Source organism: Thamnophis elegans, chromosome 6 (assembly GCF_009769535.1).
Source record: "Thamnophis elegans isolate rThaEle1 chromosome 6, rThaEle1.pri, whole genome shotgun sequence".
Taxonomy (NCBI): Eukaryota; Metazoa; Chordata; class Lepidosauria; order Squamata; family Colubridae; genus Thamnophis; species Thamnophis elegans.
Window position 1 is genome coordinate 3,347,495 of NC_045546.1, and position 20,914 is coordinate 3,368,408.

A 20,914-nucleotide genomic window follows, 5' to 3' on the forward strand; every position below is an offset into this window, starting at 1 on the left:
GAGCGCTCTGCACTCCCATTTATTGATTTATTAAAGTTTTTTTTTAAAAAAACGGCTTTATTAATTTATAAGTAATATATTAAGGGCAGCAAACTTGGATAATCCTCCTTCTCTTTTTTTTGCCAGAATGACAGCCCTGTGAGGTGGGACAGGCTGAGCGACAGAGGGAGTGGCTCAAAGTGGCTTTCTCATCTCCTAACTCAGGACGAGAACTCATCGTCCCCTGGTGACTGGCCAAAGGCACCCAGCCAGTTCCCAATTAATAGAATACAATAGAAGAATTGATAGAAGAATAGAGGAATAATTAATAGAATAGAATGAAATCAGAATGGAATATAGAATAGAATAGAGTAGAATAGAATAGGAAGTAGAATAAGAAATAGAATGGAATAAGAAATAGAATAAGAAAGAATAGAATAGAATAATAAATGGAATAATAAATAGAATAGACTAATAAATAGAATAGAGTAGAATATAGAATAGGATAGGATAGGATAGGATAGGATAGGATAGGATAGGATAGGATAGGATAGGATAGAAATAATGGAATGGAATCAAAAATGGAACAACAGGAAAGAATAGAATGCAATAGAATGCAATAGAATAGAATAAGAGAGAGAATAGAATAATAAATAGAATGGAATAAGAAATAGAATAGAACAGAATAGAATATAGAATAGAATGGGATAGAATAGAAATAATGGAATGGAATAAAAAATGGAACAACAGGAAAGAATGGAATGCAATAGAATAGACTAGGCTGGACTGGACTGGAATGGAATGGAATAAGAACTAGAATAGAATAGAATAATAAGAGTTGGAAGGGACCTTGGAGGTCTTCTAGTCCAACCCCCTGCTCAGGCAGGAAACCCTACACCACTTCAGACAAATGGTTCTCCGACATCTTCTTAAAAACGTCCAGTGTTGGAGAATTCACAACCTCTGGAGGCAAGCTGTTCCATTGATTAATTGTTCTAACTGTCAGGAAACTTCTCAGTTCTAAGTTGCTTCTCTCCTTGATTAGTTTCCACCCATTGCTTCTTGTTCTGCCCTCAGGAGCCTTGGAGAATAGTTTGACTCCCTCTTCTTTGTGGCAACGCTTGAGATATCGGAAGACAGCTATCATGTCTCCCCTGGTCCTTCTTTTCATTCAACTAGACCTACCCAGTTCCTGCAACCGTTCTTCCTATGTTTTAGTCTCCAGTCCCCTAATCCTCTTTGTTGCTCTTCTCTGCACTCTTTCCAGAGTCTCAACATCTGGGGATGTCCATGTGGTGGGAAGCTGTCCTACCGGTCGTGCGTGGAGAATGGAAGGTTGATTAAAGGTTGAAATTTCTCCCTAGTTCTAGTTTGACTTTCTCCTTGATAATCATCCCCTTCATGAGGCTTTCTGTTTGTTTTTTTCTTTGAAGACTTTGAAGGCTTCTCTTCCAAGAAGTTTCTTCAGCTCTGACTGGATGGTGGGGAATGGAAGGACAGAAATTCAATGCAAGGAATATCAATCCTTCCATCCTTCATCCCCCAGTCAGAGCAGAAGAAGCTTCTTGGATGAGAAGCGAAAGAAAAACCTAGAAAAGTCTAGTTGCTTCTTGGAAAGGAAAAAAAACAAGGACTTTTTTTTCCGATTATCAAGGAGAGAAGAAGACGAGGAGAACAATTAAGCAACCTTCCCTTCTCCACGCAACCGTCCGTACAACAGCTTCCTATCACAAGGACATCAGCCAGATAAGGAACTAATACTCTTATCCGTGCAAGCGTGGAAATGGCACTAATGTACAGATCAGCTAGTTTATAACGTTCTTCGTTGATGGCAGACGAAGATTAGGGTCAAGTTCTAACTCTAAGCTTATCGGAGAAGAAGCCGATTGCACCCATATCACAAAGTCTGAAGGTTGTCTAACGTGATGGACATTCCCTGGGCAACAGGCTGATTTTTATAGAGTGGAAGAAGCAGCTCACATTTATGACGGTTGCAGCGTCCCCAGGGTCAAAGTCCATGACGAAGCCAGATTCACTTAACAACCCTGTTACAAACTTAGCGACTGCAGGGATTCCCTTAACAAGTGTGGCAAGGGAGGGCGTAAAAGGGGGCAAAATTCACTTAAGGGCTGTCTCACTTAACATTGGAAATTTGGGGCTCATTGAGCTGAGCCCCAAAGCTGAGGACTACCTGATTTGTTTCTAACCAAATTAAATGATTGTCTCTTCAATGTGTGCATATTCTTTGTATATGGAGATCCATAATTCCCAATAGATTTATATACCACTTCAAAGTGCCTTACAGCCCTCTCTAAGCAGTTTACAGGGTCAGCCTTTTGCCCCCAACAATCTGGGTCCTCATTTTACCCACCTCGGAGGGATGGAAGGCTGAGTCAAGATTGAGCTGGTCAGGATCGAACTTCCTAGCTGTGGGCAGAGTTAGCCTGCGATACTGCATTATAACCACTGCAACACCACTTTTTCTTCCTTCCTTCCTTCCTTCCTTCCTTCCTTCCTTCCTTCCTTTCTTTTCTTCCTTCCTTCCTTCCTTCCTTCCTTCCTTCCTTCCTTCTTTCCTTCCCAATAGTACTTAGACTTATATACCGCTTTACAGTGCTTTTACAGCCCTCTCTAATCAGTTTACAGGGTCAGCCTTTTGCCCCCAACAATCTGGGTCCTCATTTTACCCACCTCGGAGGGATGGAAGGCTGAGTCAAGATTGAGCTGGTCAGGATCGAACTTCCTAGCTGTGGGCAGAGTTAGCCTGCGATACTGCATTATAACCACTGCAACATCACTTTTCCTTCCTTCCTTCCTTCCTTCCTTCCTTCCTTCCTTCCTTCCTTCCTTCCTTCCTTCCTTCCTTCCTTCCCAATAGACTTATATTCTGCTTCGCAGTGCTTTCCAGCCCTCTCTAAGCAGTTTACAGAGTCAGCCTCTTGCCCCGAACCATCTGGGTCCTCATTTTACCGACCTCGGAAGGACAGAAGGCTGAGTCAACATGGAATTTTGGAAGTTGCAATTCAGACTACTTAAACTGGCTAAGGTTGAGAAATACTGTCCCCAGCTAGTTGGAAGGAGATTGACTTAATGGTGCCCCCAACCAGTTTACTAGAGATCCAGGATCTGTTGGTTCAAAGGGCACTTTTAATTGTGCAAGCGTTCCATCGTGAAATTCACCGCCGACTTGGCGCTGGGAAATCTTTTTCCTATCGCCATTCCGACGTGGTCTCACCAGTGCCGTATAAAGCGGTACAGGCAAGTCCTTGACTTACAACTGCAACGGAGCCCCAAATTTATGTTGCTAAACGAGACATTTGCGAAGTGAGTTCCGTCCCGTTTTCACGACTTTTCTTGCCACGTTTCTTAAGCAGTGGTTAAAATTAGTCACAGGGTCGTTAAGTGAATCCGGCTCCCTTATTCGACTTCGCTTGTCGGACGGTTGCAAAAGGGGATTGCGTGACCTCAGGGACGCAGCAACCGTCGTAAATGTGAGCCGGTTACCAAGCATCCAAATGTAAACTCCATGAGTATGGGGATGCTGTGACGGTCGTAAGTGTGAAAAATGGCCATAAGTCTTTTTTCCTCCAGTGCCATTGCAACCTTACAGATGAACAGAGTTGGAAGGGACCTTGTAGGTCATCTAGTCCAACCCCTTTGAAAGGTCACTAAGCAAACTGTTGTAAGTCAAGGACTGGCTGAATCAACCTTTCTTCCTAAGGAGGGAAGGAAGGAGGGAAGGAAGGAGAGAAGGAAGGGGGGAAGGAAGGAGGAAAGGAAGGAGAGAAGGGGAGAAGAAAGGAGGATAGGAAGGAGGGAAGGAAGGAGAGAAGGAGAGAAGAAAGGAGGGAGGGAAGGGGGAAGGAGGGAGGGAAGGAAGGAGGGAAGGAAGGAGAGAAGGAGAGAAGAAAGGAGGGAAGGTAGGAGGGAAGGAAGGAAGAGGAAGTAGGATTGTTGTAAGATAAGATGGGTTTATGGGATGGTAAGAAAGCAATTTCAAGTAAATTGTCAACTGTAGGGGAGAAAAATTGTTACAAATACATATTACTAATAACAGTTATGAGATCATATAATTGTGAATGTATATATGAGAAATAATTTTTTTTTTTTTAAAAATCTTTCTTCCTGTGGCTTCGTTGAGTTTGTTTGCACATTGGCCTGAGATGCTTCTGCTTCTGCTTTCGTCATTTGAGATTCATCTTGTTTTGCTAAATCAGATTTATAATCTTTGACTCCCTCTTGTGATCAAAGAGGGAATCTTTCAGGCGGCAAACATAAATCTGAAATTGTGTCTTAGCCAGCCTGGCTCAATTTAAATCTAAAGCTATTATAGGTGGTCCTTGACTTAGTTAAATGTAAAGGTTCCCCTCGCACTTATGTGCTAGTCGTTCCCGACTCTAGGAGGCGGTGCTCATCTCCCTTTCAAAGCCGAAGAGCCAGCGCTGTCCGAAGACGTCTCCGTGGTCATGTGGCCAGCATGACTCAATGCCGAAGGTGCACGGAACGCCGTTCCCTTCCCACCAAAGGTGGTTCCTATTTTCCTACTTGCATTTTTTACCTGCTTTCGAACTGCTAGGTTGACAGAAGCTGGGACGAGTCACGGGAGCTCCCTCCGTTACGCAGAGCTAGGGATTCGAACTACCGAACTGCCGACCTTTCTGATCGATGAGCTCAGCGTCTTAGCCACTGAGCTATCGCTTCCCTCCTTTGACTTAGTTACAACCACCCATTTTGTGACTGTTCAACGTTACTCATTGAACAGGCAAGAAGCAGACGCAGAAAGAGATAAAGATGGAATATGGGAGACAAGTTAAGAAGAAAAAAAGCATAGCAATTAAAGTATTGAAGTGGGCAAGAGATGATGGGTGCTCCCTGGATGTCAATCCATTTGGGAAGGATGCTGTCCCTAAAAGGTCCTGATTGCCTGAAGATTGTGGATTGTGACCTCAGCTGTCAGGCCATTTCTGACATCCTTGAGATGTTTGGTAGAGGCTGTTTCTCTCGTGGGAACTGAGGATCCTTCGGTGAGTATGATGGTTTCTCTAATCCCCACAATGGTTTTACTTGTTTCCTAGTTTGATTTGATTGCTTGTTTAGTAACCTATGACTATCACATCACTAAGTGTTGTATTTTATAATTCTTGATCTATGTATTTTTTTTCCTTTTATGTACACTCAGAGCATATGCACTGAAGACAAATTCCTTGTGTGTCCAATCACATTTGGCCAATAAAGAATTCTATTCTATTCTGTTCTGTTCTGTTCTGTTCTGTTCTGTACAGTACAGTACAGTACAATACAATACAATACAATACAATACAATACAATACAATACAATACAATACAATACAATACAATACAATATAATAGCAGACTTGGAAGGGACCTTGGAGGTCTTCTAGTCCAACCCCCTGCCTAGGCAGGAAACCCGTTTCAGACAAATGGCTATCCAGCATCTTCTTAAAGACTTCCAGTGTTGGGGCATTCACAACTTCTGGAGGCAAGTTGTCCCACTGATTAATTGTTCTCACTGTCAGGAAATTTCTCCTCAGTTCTAAGTTGCTTCTCTCCTTGATTAGTTTCCACCCATTGCTTCTTGTTCTACCCTCAGGTGCCTTGGAGAATAGCTTGACTCCCTCTTTTATGAGATATTGGAAGGCTGCTATCATGTCTCCCCTAGTCCTTCTTTTCATTCAACTAGACATCCCCAGTTCCTGCAACTGTTCCTCATATGTTTTGGCCTCCAGTCCCCTAATCCTCTTTGTTGCTCTTCTCTGCGCACAACTAGCTGTGATCAAGTCCTCTTCCTTAAAAGAAAGAGCTTGTAGCAAAGGGAAGGCCAACATTTGAGATGGAGAGCCATATTGTTCCTTCGGAAGTGTTTGTAAACAGTAAGGCAAATGGTTTATGCTTTACTGCCATGGTTTCTTGACCTGCTCAGGATATTATATATACAACGGTGGAAGTACATAATCATTCTATTCTATTCTATCCTATCCTATTCTCTATTCATTCCATATTCTACTCTATTCATTCTATCCTATTCTAATCATTCTATTCTATTCTATTCATTCTATTCTATCCTATTCTCTATTCATTCCATATTCTATTCATTCTATTCTATCCTATTCTCTATTCATTCCATATTCTATTCTATTCATTCTATCCTATTCTATTCATTCTATTCTATTCTATTCATTCTATTCTATCCTATTCTCTATTCATTCCACATTCTATTCATTCTATTCTATCCTATTCTCTATTCATTCCATATTCTATTCATTCTATTCTATCCTATTCTCTATTCATTCCATATTCTATTCTATTCTATTCTATTGAAACTATGTGAAATCTCTCCACATGCTGTGAAATTGAAGAGTTTTCTTACATCTTCTAACATTGCTTGTTCTTCAGCAGAGAACAGTGCCGGAAACCGATTTCTTTCCCATCCCAGCACCATGATGAAAACTGTAGCATCCCTCCTGATGGACAGCCGAGAAGGCTTAAAGAAGGAGATCAGGAACCTAAGGGTCAAAGTGTCTAATCTTGAGGCAGAAAAAAACCCAGAAATTATCAAGATCAGGAAAGAGAAGAACAGGTGCCCGCAAAGCCGAATTAGTTGTCTGGAAAAGGAAGAGAAAGAATTTCAGGAGATGTTCCGAGAACTGGACGACACCAGGGCAACTCTGGAGGTCCAAAAACAGACCAACCAGGTGCTCCATTCCAAAATCCAGAAGGTCTCCAAGAACTTGGTCAGGTTCCAGGCGTCCAAAGCGAGTCGGGACCGGGATATTTTCCGTATGAAGCAGGAGGTGGAGAAAATGGCAGCGGACGTTAAACGGGTGGAGGCGAAAATCGAAACGGCCGGGCGGAGGTGCGAGGACAGGAGGAAACAGTCAGCCGAGCTGGAACTCATGATGGCGGAGCTGGAAGGGATCTGCCAAGCTCAGGACAAGGAGATCTATTTTCTGGAGGGCCGACTGGGGCAACCCATGCGAAACACACTGTTTTCTCTCTTATCCGGAGGAGCCTGGATGTTGGTGGCTTTAATGGTCGGTCTGGGATTTTCAAACTTGTTGCCCCTCCTGATCAATTCTTGGTGCCTGAGAACCGATCGTTGATATTTTAGGAGTTCTTGGACCAGGTATATAGGACATCCTGTCCCCTGTCTCTCCTTCTCCCTCTCTCTCTCCCTCTCTCTCCCTCTCCCCCCCCCCCTCTTTCTCTCTCTCTCTCACACACACAACGGATGCTGTTGCCTTTTGGAGCAAGACTCCTGGATGGAGAAATATAAAAAACTGGTAAATAAAGGGGAAAAAGGGGGTGTTTCTTTTCTATATTCAGGAAATGTAATGTACTTCTTTCTTCCCGATAAAGAATTTGGGGTAATCGGACTCAGTTTAGAACTGGAAGTGGCCTTGGAACTCTTTTAGACCAGCCCCCTGCTCAAGCAGGACATCCTATACCGGAGGTCTTCAAACTTGGCAACTTTAAGACTTGTGGACTTCAACTCCCAGAATTCCTCCTCCAGTCATGTTGGCTCAGGAACTCTGGCATTGAAGCATGCAAGTCAGTGGTGGGTTTCAAAAAATTTTGGAACCTCTTCTGTAGGTGTGGCCTGCTTTCCGGGTCCACTGGTGGAACCTCTTCGAACCGGTTCGGTAGATTTGACGAACCGGTTCTACCGAATAGGTGCGAACCGGTAGGAACCCACCTCTGCCCAACCCCCTCTCAAGCAGGAGACCCATTTCTGACCGATGGTGGTTTTTAAGAAAAGATTGGAGAGACACGTGTGTTTGAAATGGCATAGGGTCTCCTGCTTGAGCAGGGGGTTGGACTAGAAGACCTCCAAGGCCCCTTCCATCTCAGTTATTCTGAGTTTGTGTGTTTAGAAACGGAGCCCCCTACAGGCTCACAAGGAGAACTACATGCTTGCAGAAGGGCAAATAGTTCCCTTAAGGCTGCAGGCTGCCTGGGGAAGGATGAGCCTGGCATTGCAATGGATTGGCAGGATACCTCTTTGCAAAAATTTTTTAACCAAAATGAAAAAAAAAAATGTTGCTGCCGGAGCCGGCTGAGGATTAGGCTGAATCTGGGGAGACCTTGGATGGCCAGGTGGGAAGGCCTCAGCGTCTAAGCTGTAACCACTAGAATCTACTGCCTGGATTTGGGCTCCTTGGATGGCTGAGCAGCCAGGTTGGAAGCAGGCCAAAGCCTGCAGTGAACCATGGGATTGTGGGGGCAAGAAATGGGGGTGCATTGCAGTGTCACTGTTCTGACTGAGGCTTTCCGAGAGCATGAAGCAAACTCCTGGTCCTGACAAAAACCCCTTTGATTAATTTGCTGTGAATTCTGCTCATTCACATCCAGCAAAGTCTTTCGAGGGAGGATTTACAGTCACAGACCTTCTCTGGCTTGGAGAGCTGCCAGGCCGATCTCTGAAGAACCCGGCAAGGAGTCTCGGAGAGTCACGAACCAATGAAGCGAACTGATTGTCTCCTGCAAACTCCACTCCCCTGTTGCTCCCTCTTTTATTTTCTCTGGGAGGGGCCATTCACCATCCAACTGTGTCTTTACTCCCAAGTCGACCCCTGTTCCTTAGCTGCTCCCTTCCTCTGGCAACTCTGCGCATGCGCACACTGGGAACAGGCTCCAGCTGTTCTTCTGCCTCACTGATGTCTGACTCTGAAGGCAGCTGATAACTGTCAGACGGCCCTGGCCCCCTCTCTGCCTCCGACACAGAGCCCTCATCGGAGCCTTCCCCAGACTCCAGGACTGGCCCAGGTTCCTCCCCAACCTCCTCACTGTCCGAATCTGCTGCCAGCTCTGCTGACCGCTGGGGGGGCCATAACAGTCCCTGCAGTGAGTCGAAAGGGTGAACAACTGCAAGGGATTGCCGTGGGCGTAACTTTGAAATGGGTCGCCAGTAGTTTTCGGGGAGCAAAGTTAATGGGGAAACCAGTTTCACTTAACGGCCAAGTTATTATCTTAACAACTGCAGCGATTCACTTAGCAACTGTGTCAAGAAAGATCATACAATAAGAATTCGCTTATCAATAGTCTTGCTGAACGCCAGAGGTTTTGGGCTCAACTGTGGTCCTAAGTGGAAGACTTTGTGACAGTCACAAAGAGAGGCCCCAGGAATGAAAGGCAGGGCTATTAAACTGCAGACTGAAAAAAGGCATTTTTTTGGAATGAGCACCATAACCCCCACTGTCACCTTCCCCAAAACCCCTAACCGATGTTAATATGTGGGGCCAGGTAGCAGCTTGGTTTTTCTCCAAACATGTTGTCTGAACTCAACCAATTTATCTATGACGACAATTATCCCACACAGCACCCTTCCTTAAAGATTCTTGCAAACTGACTAAATGTGTAGATCGCAGCATCTGTTGTGTGGCTTGGGCTCAGAGACTATGGCTTATGAAAGGGGAAGGATGAATGTCTTTTATGTACACTGAGCGCTTATGCACCGGAGAAAAATCCCTTGTGTGTGCAATCATACTTGGCCAATAAACTATTCCATTGTATTGTCTTTTCTATTCTATCCTGTTCTATTCTATTCTATTCTTTTTCTGTTCTCTTCTATTCTCTATTCTCTTCTCTTTTATTCTCTTCTCTTCTATTATTTTCTGTTCTATTCTATCCTGTTATGTTCTATTCATTTTCTGTTCTGTTCTATTCTTTTCTATTCTCTTTTCTATTCTATTCATTTTCTGTTCTATTCTTTCTATTGTCTTTTTTATTCTATTCTGTTCTCTTTTCTATTCTATTCTCTTTTCTATTCTATTCTAACCTGTTCTATTCATTTTCTATTCTATTGTCTTTTCTATTCTATTGTCTTTTCTATTCTATTTTATCCTGTTCTATTCTATTCTGTTCTCTTCTATTCACTTTGTTATTCTTTTCTATTCTTTTCTTTTCTATTCTATCCTGTTCTCTTTTCTATTCTATTCTCTTTTCTATTCTATTCTATCCTGTTCTCTTCTATTCACTTTCTGTTGTTCTATTCTTTTCTATTCTTTTCTTTTCTATTCTATCCTGTTCTCTTCTATTCACGTTCTGTTGTTCTATTCCTTTCTATTCTGTTCTTTTCTATTCTGTCCTGTTCCATTTTCTAGTCTATTCTACTATTTTATTCTATTTTCTATTCTATTTTCTATTCTCTGTTCTATTCTAACATGTTCTACTTTCTATTCTATTCTTTCTATTCTATTATTTTATATTCCATTCTATTATATCCTGTTCTATTCTATTCATTTTCTGTTCTATTCTATTCTGTTCTATTCTATTGTCTTTTCTATTCTGTTTTATTCTATCCTGTTCTATTTTCTATTCTATTCTACCATTCTATTCTATTTTTTATTCTCTGTTCTATTCTATTCTCTATTCTGTTCTATTCCATTCCATTATCTATCCATTCTTTATTCTATTCTATTCTATTCCATTCCATTCTTAATGAAGAATTCGTGTACTTCAGATCAGGGGTCTCCAAATCTGCCCCTCTCAACTTGTGGACTTCAACTCCCAGAATTCCCCTAGCTCGCATGTCTGAAAGCTCCCACGTTTGGGAACCCGGATGTAGATAAAAGACCAAGTTACTCCTGAGACGGCACCAAAGATTTTAAGTGAGGAATCCTTTATTGGAGCAAAAGAAATATATTAAATTTCCTTTAGACCGAAAGCGGATGCGATCGTTATTCCACATCTACTATTTTTTTAAAAAAATTATGCTTTTTCTACAGGCTCCCAAGGGCCGCCAGCCATTCTGCCTTTGGCCAGGATAGATGGCCTTAAGAGACTTTAGACTCAAGCCAAGGTCAACATCGGTTCCCAGGCGCAAGAGTTGTGAACATTCCAGGCCAAGCGGTCATCATTGCCGCCATGTTCTTCTGCGTAGGAAGTCCCGCGTCTCTGAACAACTCCTCCTCCTCCTCCTCCTCCTCCTCCTCTTACAGCAAGGAGTCCATCTCCAACTTTCTGAAGGACAATTGCTCAAACCGCTCTTCCAGAGATAAGATCTGGCTTTCCTGCGCCTCGCAGATCTTCTCCAGATCCAGCACCATGCGCTCCAGTTCGGTGGATTCCTTCTTCTGGTCCTCGTAGTGTTGCTTATCCTTTTCGATTTTCACCCCCAGCTCTTTCAGGTGATCCAGGATCTGCTCGGTCACCTGCTTGATGCGCAAAATAGCCCTGTTCTGGCCAGCTCTGGCCTCTTGGAATTTGACAAGTTGCTTGGAGGCCTTCTTGATTTCGGAACGGAGAGCTTTGTTGGCCTCCGCCAAGATTTGGTTCCGGGCCTTCAGGGCTGCTATGGTGTCTTCCCGTTCTCGGAGCATCTCGTGGAGTTCTTTCTTCTCCTGATCAAAGTCCTTCACCATGGCTTTGAGAACAATGGGTTTTGGGTTCTTCCAAGCTCTTTTCGGATGCTCTCGGGTATCCTTCAGGATCTCCTCGTTTGTGGGGAGAACGTCACCTTTGGAAAATGTCAGTTAAACGAAGTTAAATCAACCCGGTTATTCTGAATTAGGTCAAAGCATCACCCCGATACGATGCTTGTTTATTATGGGGGGATTAGAGAAACCATCATTTTGCCCACTTTAACAGATTAACGGAAGGGACCTTGTAGGTAGCAATAGCAATAGCAGTTAGACTTATATACCGCTTCATAGGGCTTTCAGCCCTCTCTAAGCGGTTTACAGAGTCAGCATATCGCCCCCAACAACAAGCCGGGTCCTCATTTTACCCACCTCGGAAGGATGGAAGGCTGAGTCAATCCTGAGCCGGTGAGATTTGAACAGCCAAACTGCAGAACTGCAGTCAGCTGAAGTAGCTTGCAGTGCTGCATTTAACCACTGCGCCACCTCGGCTCTCTAAAGATCATCTAGCCCAACCCCTATGAAATGACCCTCTGTCGGAAATGACTCTACACCAGTAGTTCCCAACCTTTTTTTGGCCATGCCCCACCTAAGCATCGCTAAAATCCTGATCCCTCCCCCGCGACATATAATTTTTACTTTACTCAAAAAGTGAGTTCTACTCCCGCGCGGAGGAAGCCTAAAAGGCCACTATCTTGGTTTAACCAAGGTTCAAATTCCCCCATTAAAAATCAAATTGCTTCCCTGTGGGGCCTACACTGGGAACCACTGCTGTACACTATTTCTTACAGATGGCTGTCCAGTCTCTTCCTGTCCAGACCCCCCCTTGGAGGTCATCTAGTCCAAGCAGGAGAACCTATGCCACTTCTGACAGATGGCAGTCCAGTCTCTTCTTGAAAGCCTCCAGGGATGAAGCTCCCACAACTTCCGAAGGCAACTTCTGTTCCATGGGTGGATTGTTCTCCCTGTCAGGAAATTCCTCCTTATTTCCAGGTTGAATCTCTCCTGGATCAGTTTCCATCCATTATTCCTTGTCTGCTTTTGGGTGCTTTGGAAAATAGCTTGACCCCCTCCTCTCTGTGACAGCCCCTCAGATATTGGAAGACTTCTATCCTGTCTCCCCTGGTCTTTCTCTTCTCTAGACCAGCCATGCCCAGTTCCTGCAACTGTTCTTCGTATGTTTGAGCCTCCAGTCCCCTAATCATCCTGGTTGCTCTTCTCTGCACTCTTTCTAGAGTCTCAACCTCTTTTTATAGTGTGGTGACCAAAACTTGGAAGCAGTATTCTTCTAAGTGTCTTACTAAGGCCTTAGCAATAGCATTTAGACTTACCGCTTCACAGTGCTTTACGGCCCTCTCTAAGCGGTTTACAGAGTCAGCCTCTTGCCCCCAACAATCTGGTCCTCATTTGACCCACCTCGGAAGGACGGAAGGCTGAGTCAAGATTGAGCTGGTCAGGATCGAACTTCCTAGCTGTGGGCAGAGTTAGCCTGCAATACTGCATTATAACCACTGCAACACCACTTCTTTCTTTCTTTCTTTCTTTCTTTCTTTTTTTCTTTCTTTCTCCCACTCCCCTTTCCTTATTCCTTCCTTTACAGAGTTAGCCTCTTGCCCCCAACAATCTGGGTTCTCATTTGACCCACCTCGGAAGGACGGAAAGCAGAGTCAACCTTGAGCCTTGGTGAGATTTGAACTGCCAAATTGCAGGCAGCCAGCAGAAGTAGCCTGCAGTACCGTAGTCTAACCACTGCGGCCACCGTGGCCTTACTTACCAAAGGCTCATCAATTCCCACGAGAGAAATGGCCTCCGTCAAACAGCCCAACATCGACCTTGGCCAACGTCCGAGCCCAACTGTCAGAAACTGCCTCGTAGGTGATGTCACACTCCACACAATCTCCAGCCAATCAGGACCTTTTATGGACCGCATTCTCCATCCATCATGCAGGGGAGACACACCCACGCTCCTAACAGCAGAAGGGAGCATCTCTGTGCAAAATCTCTACAGTAGTCCTCAACCCACAACCATAATTAAGCCCAACATTTCCACTGCAAAGCAAGAACGTTGTTAAGTGAGTTTTGCCCCCCTTGAATTCCACAATCGTTCAGCGAATCATTGCCATTGTTAAGTTAGTTACATGGTTGTTCAGTGAACCTGGCTGATTTTGCCGGTCATAAGGTCACAAACGGGGACCGCTGCAACCGTCATAAATGTGAATCGGTTGCCAAGCGTCTAAATTTTGGTCACCTGACCAGGGGGGATGCTGCAATGGTCGTAGGTGCGAAAGACAGCCGTAAGTCACGTTTTTTCAGTGCCATTGTAACAGTCACTAAACAAATGATTAAGTCAAGGACTATTATATTTTGCTTTTCGCCCATTGGTTCTCTCAGCCAAAACAATAAAGCTCTCCTGTGGGAACCAAGGACATTCTCACTGGTGGCTGGCAGAGGAGGAGCTAGTAACTAAGCGACAGACAAGCACTTGGATTGGACTGTGTGACCAGGCAAATGGGAAATTTCAGAGTCGGCTTTCACCAGTTGTGCCAATGTGATGTATCCAATAAAATGCCTCGGAGTTCTGTTTTTTTTACCTGCGACGCTGACGCCCATATTGTCTTCTTCTCAAATCCTTGTCACCATGCTTGGTAGGTTCAGCTGGAACAGTTCCAAGAAGTTACCATCCATACGACCCAAGCTACTCCTTCCTTGTTCCAAGTTGCGTCCAAGAGAAATTAACATGCGGTCTTGGGAATTGAGTACAGAACATCTGGAATGTCTTGTCCCCCAATTCTCTCCACAGGAGGAACACCCCCCCCCCACAGATTCAAGCAAAAGCACAGGTAGTCCTTGAGTTACGTCCACCAAAATTTATGTTAAGTGAGACATTTGTTGAGTTTTACTGCCTTTCTTGCCGCCGCGGTTAAGTGAATCACTGCAATTGATAAGTTAGTTGTTAAGTGAATCCAGCTTCCCCGTTGACTTTGCTTGTCAGAAAACCGCAAAAGGGGATCGCGGGTCACTGCAACCGTCATAAATACGAGTCAGTTGCCGAGGGTGTGAATTTCGATCACGTGTCTATGATCTGCAGTGGGATACTGCAATGGTCGTTAAGCGAAAAATGGCCATGTCACTTTTTTCAGTGCCGTTATAACTTTGAACAGTCACTAAACGAACCGTTGTAAGTCGAGGACTACCTGTACACTCTCTTTCTCCAATCCCCTTAGCACCTCCTCTTTGCTGCCATCCCTGGTTTCTTAAGACAGTTCTTAAGTGAGTGCTGTCCCGTTTTACGGCCTTTCATGCCACAGTGGCTAAGTGAATCACCGCAGTTGCTAAGTAAGTCACCCAGTTGTTAAGTGAATCTGGCTTCCCTCCCCATTGACTTCGCTAGTCAGAAGGTCGTAAAAGGGTATCAATTGACCCCAGGACGCTGCAACCCGTCATAAATATGAGTCAGTGGACAAACATCTGAATTTCGATCACGTGACCCCGGGGATTCTCCCACGGTCGTTAAGTCTGAAAAGTCACTTTTCTCGGTGTCCTTGTAACGGTGGTCACTAAATGAACTGTTGTAAGTCGACGACTACCCATAGAGGAAGAGAGTTCTCTGCACATGCTTTGGAACACTCTTTCCTGCCTCAATTGCACAGGTGGCGGCGAGACTATTTTCAGCAGGGGGAGAAACGGTGCTCCATAAAATCCAGACGGCAATAAAAACTTGGTGAATGGATTTCGGATGCCTTTTATATTGCCGTTGTCAACATTTGTCTTCAGCAGGTTTTCCATGCATTTACCATGTATTTTTCAGAGTATAAGACGCACCTTTCCCCCCCCAAAAAAACGAGGGTGAAAATCTGGGTGCGTCTTATACACTGAATACAGCATGCCCTGTTTTGGGCAAAAAAACAGGCCCGTTTTCGTGAAAACCAGGCCGTTTTTTGCTCATCCCCCCTCCCCAGGAGCACTTTACAGGCTTCTCAAACTCTCTGTATGCTCCGTTTTTCACAAAAACGTGCAGAGGGTTTGGGAGGTGTGCAGAGTGCAAGTGTGTGTGTGTGTGTGTGTGTGTATGTGTTGCATTTGTGCTGATAAATAAATAAAGGGAGACTAGTATAGATCTATTTCAAGCTATTTAGCTCTCCATCAGCTAGCCATACCCTTGCTGGGAATCGAACCTGGGCAGTATTACATATTAGGCAGTTATATTAGCCACTAAGCCACAGGCTCCCCTCCTTTATCAGCTTAGTGGCTAATATAACTGCCTAATATGTAATACTGCCCAGGTTCGATTCCCAGTAAGGGTATGGCTAGCTGATGAGAACTAAATAGCTTGAAATAGATCTATACTAGTCTCCCTTTATTTATTTATCAGCACAATTGCAACACAAATGTAACAAGGCAACAGAAAAAAAAATGGCTTTCTGCCTGGATGGATCCCAGAGTGAGCCGATAGACAGAAATGGGAAGCAGTATGCTCCCTCCCATATTTGGGCATACCAGGGGTTGTGACACAATACATACATACATACACATACACACATACATACATATATATATAAATAAATAAATATTGGAGCATCTTATACTACAAAAAGTGCAGTAGATGCTTTCGCCGTCTAATGTTCTCACCTTTTACAAACCAAACCAGTGTGAAACACCCAGGATCTAGTTTATTCAACACCACCTGATTTTGCATCCATCATTTTCATATCACACAAATTTTTTAAAAAAGTCCCCCCCCCCCCCACACGAAGAGCCCAACATTCCTGATACACACTGATGCTCTCACCCGTAGCTGGATCTGGAAAGACTGAATCCTCAGTTGCTCACAAGCCCAGAGAAACCAGTCTTGATACATGCAGAATCATCATCATTATTTTTTGGCAAATTTGGAAATGGGAAACCGTGATATTTTTTACCGAGGCAGCAAAGAAATACCCCCCAAAATTCAAGCTTTTCCTTCACTCCTGTTCTCGGGGTTTGTGAAACCCTATTTCTGAAGTTAAGGGCCGGATGAGCAAAGTTTCCGTATTGTTTCGTCTGAGATCATGAAAACCATAGTAGCTTTTCCCCATTCGGTGCTTTCCAGCTGTCCTTGGACTTCAACTCCCAGAATCCTTCTGGCCAAGGGAGACTCTGGGAACCGAAGTTCCAATCCATCTGGAAAGTTCTGTTTTAAGCTACCCTGTTTCCCCCAAAATAAGACAGAGTCTTATTTTCGTTTGACCCCCAAAATAAGCGCTTGGCCTTATTTTTGGGGATATCTTATTATTTTTGAGATGCAGGAGGTGGAGAACGTGGTCACCTCATGGCTGCTGCTGTTTTGCAAAATTTTCAGGGAGGGCTTATTTTTGGGGGAGGCCTTATTTTAGTGCGTGCACTCACCCGATTGGGCTTATTATCCGGGGAGGTCTTATTTTTGGGAAAACGGGGTATTAACCAAAACAGTCCGATTTGGCTGTCCTAAACTGCAGTTTAAGATGGGAAAGAGCCATAGGGATTTAATCAGAAGGCAATTTGTTTCTCATACGCACATACACTCGCACAAAACCTCAAACACATTTCATGATCCATCACCGATTAATTAACCTTCCAAAAAGGGATGGGGGGGACGGCCGATGGTGGTATTCATCCTAACTACTTCAATCTTCTTTTGACGCATGCAAACTTTCTCTGAACATCAAGTGGTTCACAGGGAAAAAACATTAATTGCTTTCCCCTGCAATTATAAAATCAGTCCACGTTTCTCTAAGCCTGCCTTAGTTTTCAAGTAATCCAAACAAATTTTCAGTAGTTTTAAGAATTAGGCTCCCCGAAAGGTATCGAGGACGCCTAAAAAAAACCTGTTAACTCGCTTAGGGAAAATGTCTTCTAAAAAGTTTCCACGAGAAATTCTTCTCTCTCATTCTAAAAAATCCGTATATTAAATCCGTACATTAAAAGATCCAAGTTGCCTACAATGTTTGCTTGGCAACAACGCAACGGTTGTGATCAGCCAGCCTTTTCACGGGAGTCTTGCGAGAAAGGCAGCGCTCCTAAACTCAAGAGTTACTCCGGAGTTACTCCATCGCCGTAAGTCCGTTTCTGGATCCTCCATCTGAATTTCATGATTCCAGCCACCAGGACAGAAAAAAATTAAAATGATTAAAAGGCTTTTCTGCACAGGGCAGACATCCCGAAAGAGGAACTTTAAAAAAAAATTAGTCTCTTAAAAAAATGGAAGAAAAAAATAAACCCAAAAGGATAAAACCGAAACTGTTTGCAGAAAGATTTTGGAAACAGCTGGTGTAGTCTTTTTCTCTCTCTCTCCCTCTCAGTGGTTGTTCTTGGTGGCCTCTTTCGCTGCAACGATCAGAGGGGTGAGGCTGGAGAGGGGCTTGGCAATTTTCAGGAACTGGTGCTAGAAAAGAGGGAGAGAAAAGGCAGCCTTGGGAAAACAGTCGCAACTTTTGTGGGTCTTTACAACCGTCGGTAAACAGAAAAGTACGTCGTATTTATGAAGTTGCTGCATTGCTATTTGGAAAACTGAATAGGAATAGGTCCTAGTAGAATAGAGTAGAGTAGAGCAGAGCAGAGCAGAGCAGAGCAGAGCAGAGCAGAGCAGAGCAGAGCAGAGTAAATATAGAATGGAATTCAGAATGAATAGAATAGAATCCAAAATAAGAATAAAATGGAATGGAATAGAATAGAAAATAGAATAGAATAGAAGATAGAATAGAAGATAGAATAGAAAATAGAATAGAATAGAATAGGAATAGAATAGAACAAAATAGAACAGAATATAGAATAGAATAGGATTGGAATAGAATATAGAATAGAAAATAGAATACAATGGAATATAGAATAGAATAGAAAAAATAGAATAGAATAGAAAATAGAATAGGAATAGAATAGGAAATAGAATAGAACAGAATATAGAATAGAATATAGAATAGGAAATAGAAAATAGAATAGAATAGAGTAGGAATAGAATAGAAAATAGAATAGAATAGAAAATAGAATAGAACAGAATATAGAATAGAATATAGAATAGAAAATAGAATACAATAGAAAATAGAATAGAATATAGAATAGAATAGAATAGAATAGAATAGGAATAGAATAGAATATAGAATAGAAAATAGAATACAATGGAATATAGAATAGAATAGAATAGAAAAAATAGAATAGAATAGAAAATAGAATAGAATAGGAATAGAATAGGAAATAGAATAGAACAGAATATAGAATAGAATATAGAATACAATAGAATAGAATATAGAATACAATAGAATAGAATATAGAATACAATAGAATAGAATATAGAATAGAATATAGAATAGAATATAGAATAGAATAGAAAATAGAATAGGATAGAATAGAATAGAATATAGAATAGAATATAGAATAGAATAGAATAGAAAATAGAATAGGATAGAATAGAATAGAATATAGAATACAATAGAATATAGAATACAATAGAATAGAATAGAAAATAGAATAGGATAGAATAGAATAGAATATAGAATACAATAGAATAGAAAATAGAATAGAATAGAATAGAAAATAGAATAGAAATAGAATGGAATACAGAATAGAAAATAGAAGTAGCATTCAATATCAATGAAATCCTGGCTCTCTCGCTCTCTGGATCGAAGGGTTACCTGGAGAAGCTCCTTGGCAGACCCTCTCTTCTCCACGTCCATTTCCAGGCAGCGGTTCAGGAAGTCTCTAAATATGGGGGAGAGCTTCTCCGGGTTTTGCAGCTCTGGGGTCCCGTTGGTAGCAATGAGATACAGAGCCTGAAATAAAGAAAGAGTGGGGAATCTCAAATATTCTCACAGGGGACGAGAAGCATTCGCTGCCTAAGGGAGACAGGGAGGGAGCAGTGGGTGGAAATGGGAAGAGGCCTCTTTAAAGGGCCCCAGAAGCAGAGATGGAGAATTGCTGCTCCTGCTGCTTCTTTCTGCCACGCAGGGTCCTTAGCGCTTCTGGCATCGCCTGGTTGCCCTTTCCAGCTTTGCTCACGGAGAGATTGCTAACTAAAGTAATAAACTGCCAGTTAAGGTTTAAGGTTTAATTTATTTGTATGCCGCCCTTTTCCCTAAAGGGACTCAGGGCGGCTCACAACTCAAAAGGAAGGAAAAACAAACAAAGTTACAAAAAACATAAAACCATACATGGATTAAAAAACACAACAATCATACCATTCGAAGTGGGGCAGCTAGTCTTTAGCCCCAGGCCTGTCGGAACAGCCAGGTTTTAAGGGCTATGCGGAAGGCCTGGAGGGTGGTGAGGGTTCGAATCTCCACGGGGAGTTCGTTCCAGAGGGTCAGAGCAGCCACCGAGAAGGCTCTCCTCCGGGTAGTCGCCAGTCGACACTGGCCGGCAGATGGAATTCGGAGGAGGCCTAGTCTGTGGGATCTAATTGGTCTAGTGGAGGCAATTGGCAGCAGGCGGTCTCTCAAGTACCCAGGTCCAATACCATGAAGGGCTTTGTAGGTGACAACTAGCACCTTGAAGCGTACCTGGAGATCAACAGGCAGCCAGTGCAGCTCGCGGAGGATAGGTGTTACGTGGGTGAACCGAGGCGCACCCACGATCGCTCGCGCGGCTGCATTCTGGACAAGCTGAAGTCGCTGAATACTCTTCAAGGGCTGCCCCATGTAGAGTTGTTTAATCTACAATTCATTTTCTTCTTTCTTTCCTTCCTTCCCTTGCTTTCTTTCTTCTTTCTGTCCTTCCCTCCCTTTCCCATTCCTTCCTTCCTCCCTTTCCCATTCGTTCCTTTCCTTCCGTCCTTCCTTTCTTCCATCCTCCTTCCTTTTCCTGTTCCTCCCTTCCTCCTTCCCTCCCTTTCCCATTCCTTCCTTCTCTTCTTCCATCCCTTCCTTCCTCCCTTTCCTGTTCCTCCCTTCCTTTCTTACCTCCCTTTTCCGTTCCTTCCTACCTTCCTTCCTCCCTTTCCCACTTCTTCCTTCCCTCCTGTTCTTGTTCCTTCCTTCCTTTCCTTCCCTCCTTCCTCCCTTTCCTGTTCTTTCTTTCTCTTCTTCCTTCCTCCTGCCCTCCCTTTTTCATTACTTCCTTCTCTCCTTTTCTTTCCCATTCGTTCCTTCTCTCCTTCCTGTTGTTACTTCAAACAGTCACTAAACAAACTGTTATGTTGAGGACTACGAGAGAGAGAAAGAGAGAGAGAGAGAGAAAGAGGGAGAGTGGGATAGGGAGAGAGAGAGAGAGAAAAGAGAGAAAGAGGGAGAGAAAGAGAGAGATAGAAAGAGGGAGAGGGAGAGAGGGAGAGAGAAAGAGAGAGAGAAAAGAGAAAGGGAGAGAGAGAGAAAAGAGAGAGAGGGAGGGAGCGAGAGAGAGAAAAAAGAAAGAGGGAGAGAAAGAGGGAGAGAGAGAGAAAAGAGAGAGAGATAGAGAGGAAGAGAGAGAGAAAAAAGGGAGAGAAAGAGGGAGGAAAGAGAGAGAGAAAGAGAGAGGGATGGAGAGAGAGAGAGAGAAAAGAGAGAGAAAAGAGAGAGAGAAAAAGAGGGAGAGAAAGAGAGAGAAAAGAGAGAGAGAGAAAGAAGGAGAGA

The 20,914-nt window shown here is 43.4% G+C and overlaps 1 protein-coding gene across 1 annotated transcript in view; it reads right to left on the minus strand.

Annotated features, from left to right (window-relative positions):
* Positions 1-17,656: 17,656 nt before the first annotated feature.
* PAK1 (p21 (RAC1) activated kinase 1) overlaps positions 17,657-20,914 on the minus strand; it is a 77,045-nt gene continuing 73,787 nt past the window's right edge. The window contains exons 14-15 of the mRNA XM_032220246.1: positions 19,001-19,138; positions 17,657-17,757 (exon numbers count right to left, since the gene is read on the minus strand). Of these exons, the coding sequence (XP_032076137.1) occupies positions 17,671-17,757; positions 19,001-19,138 (225 nt within the window). The 3' untranslated portion in view covers positions 17,657-17,670. The remainder of the gene's footprint in view (positions 17,758-19,000; positions 19,139-20,914) is intronic.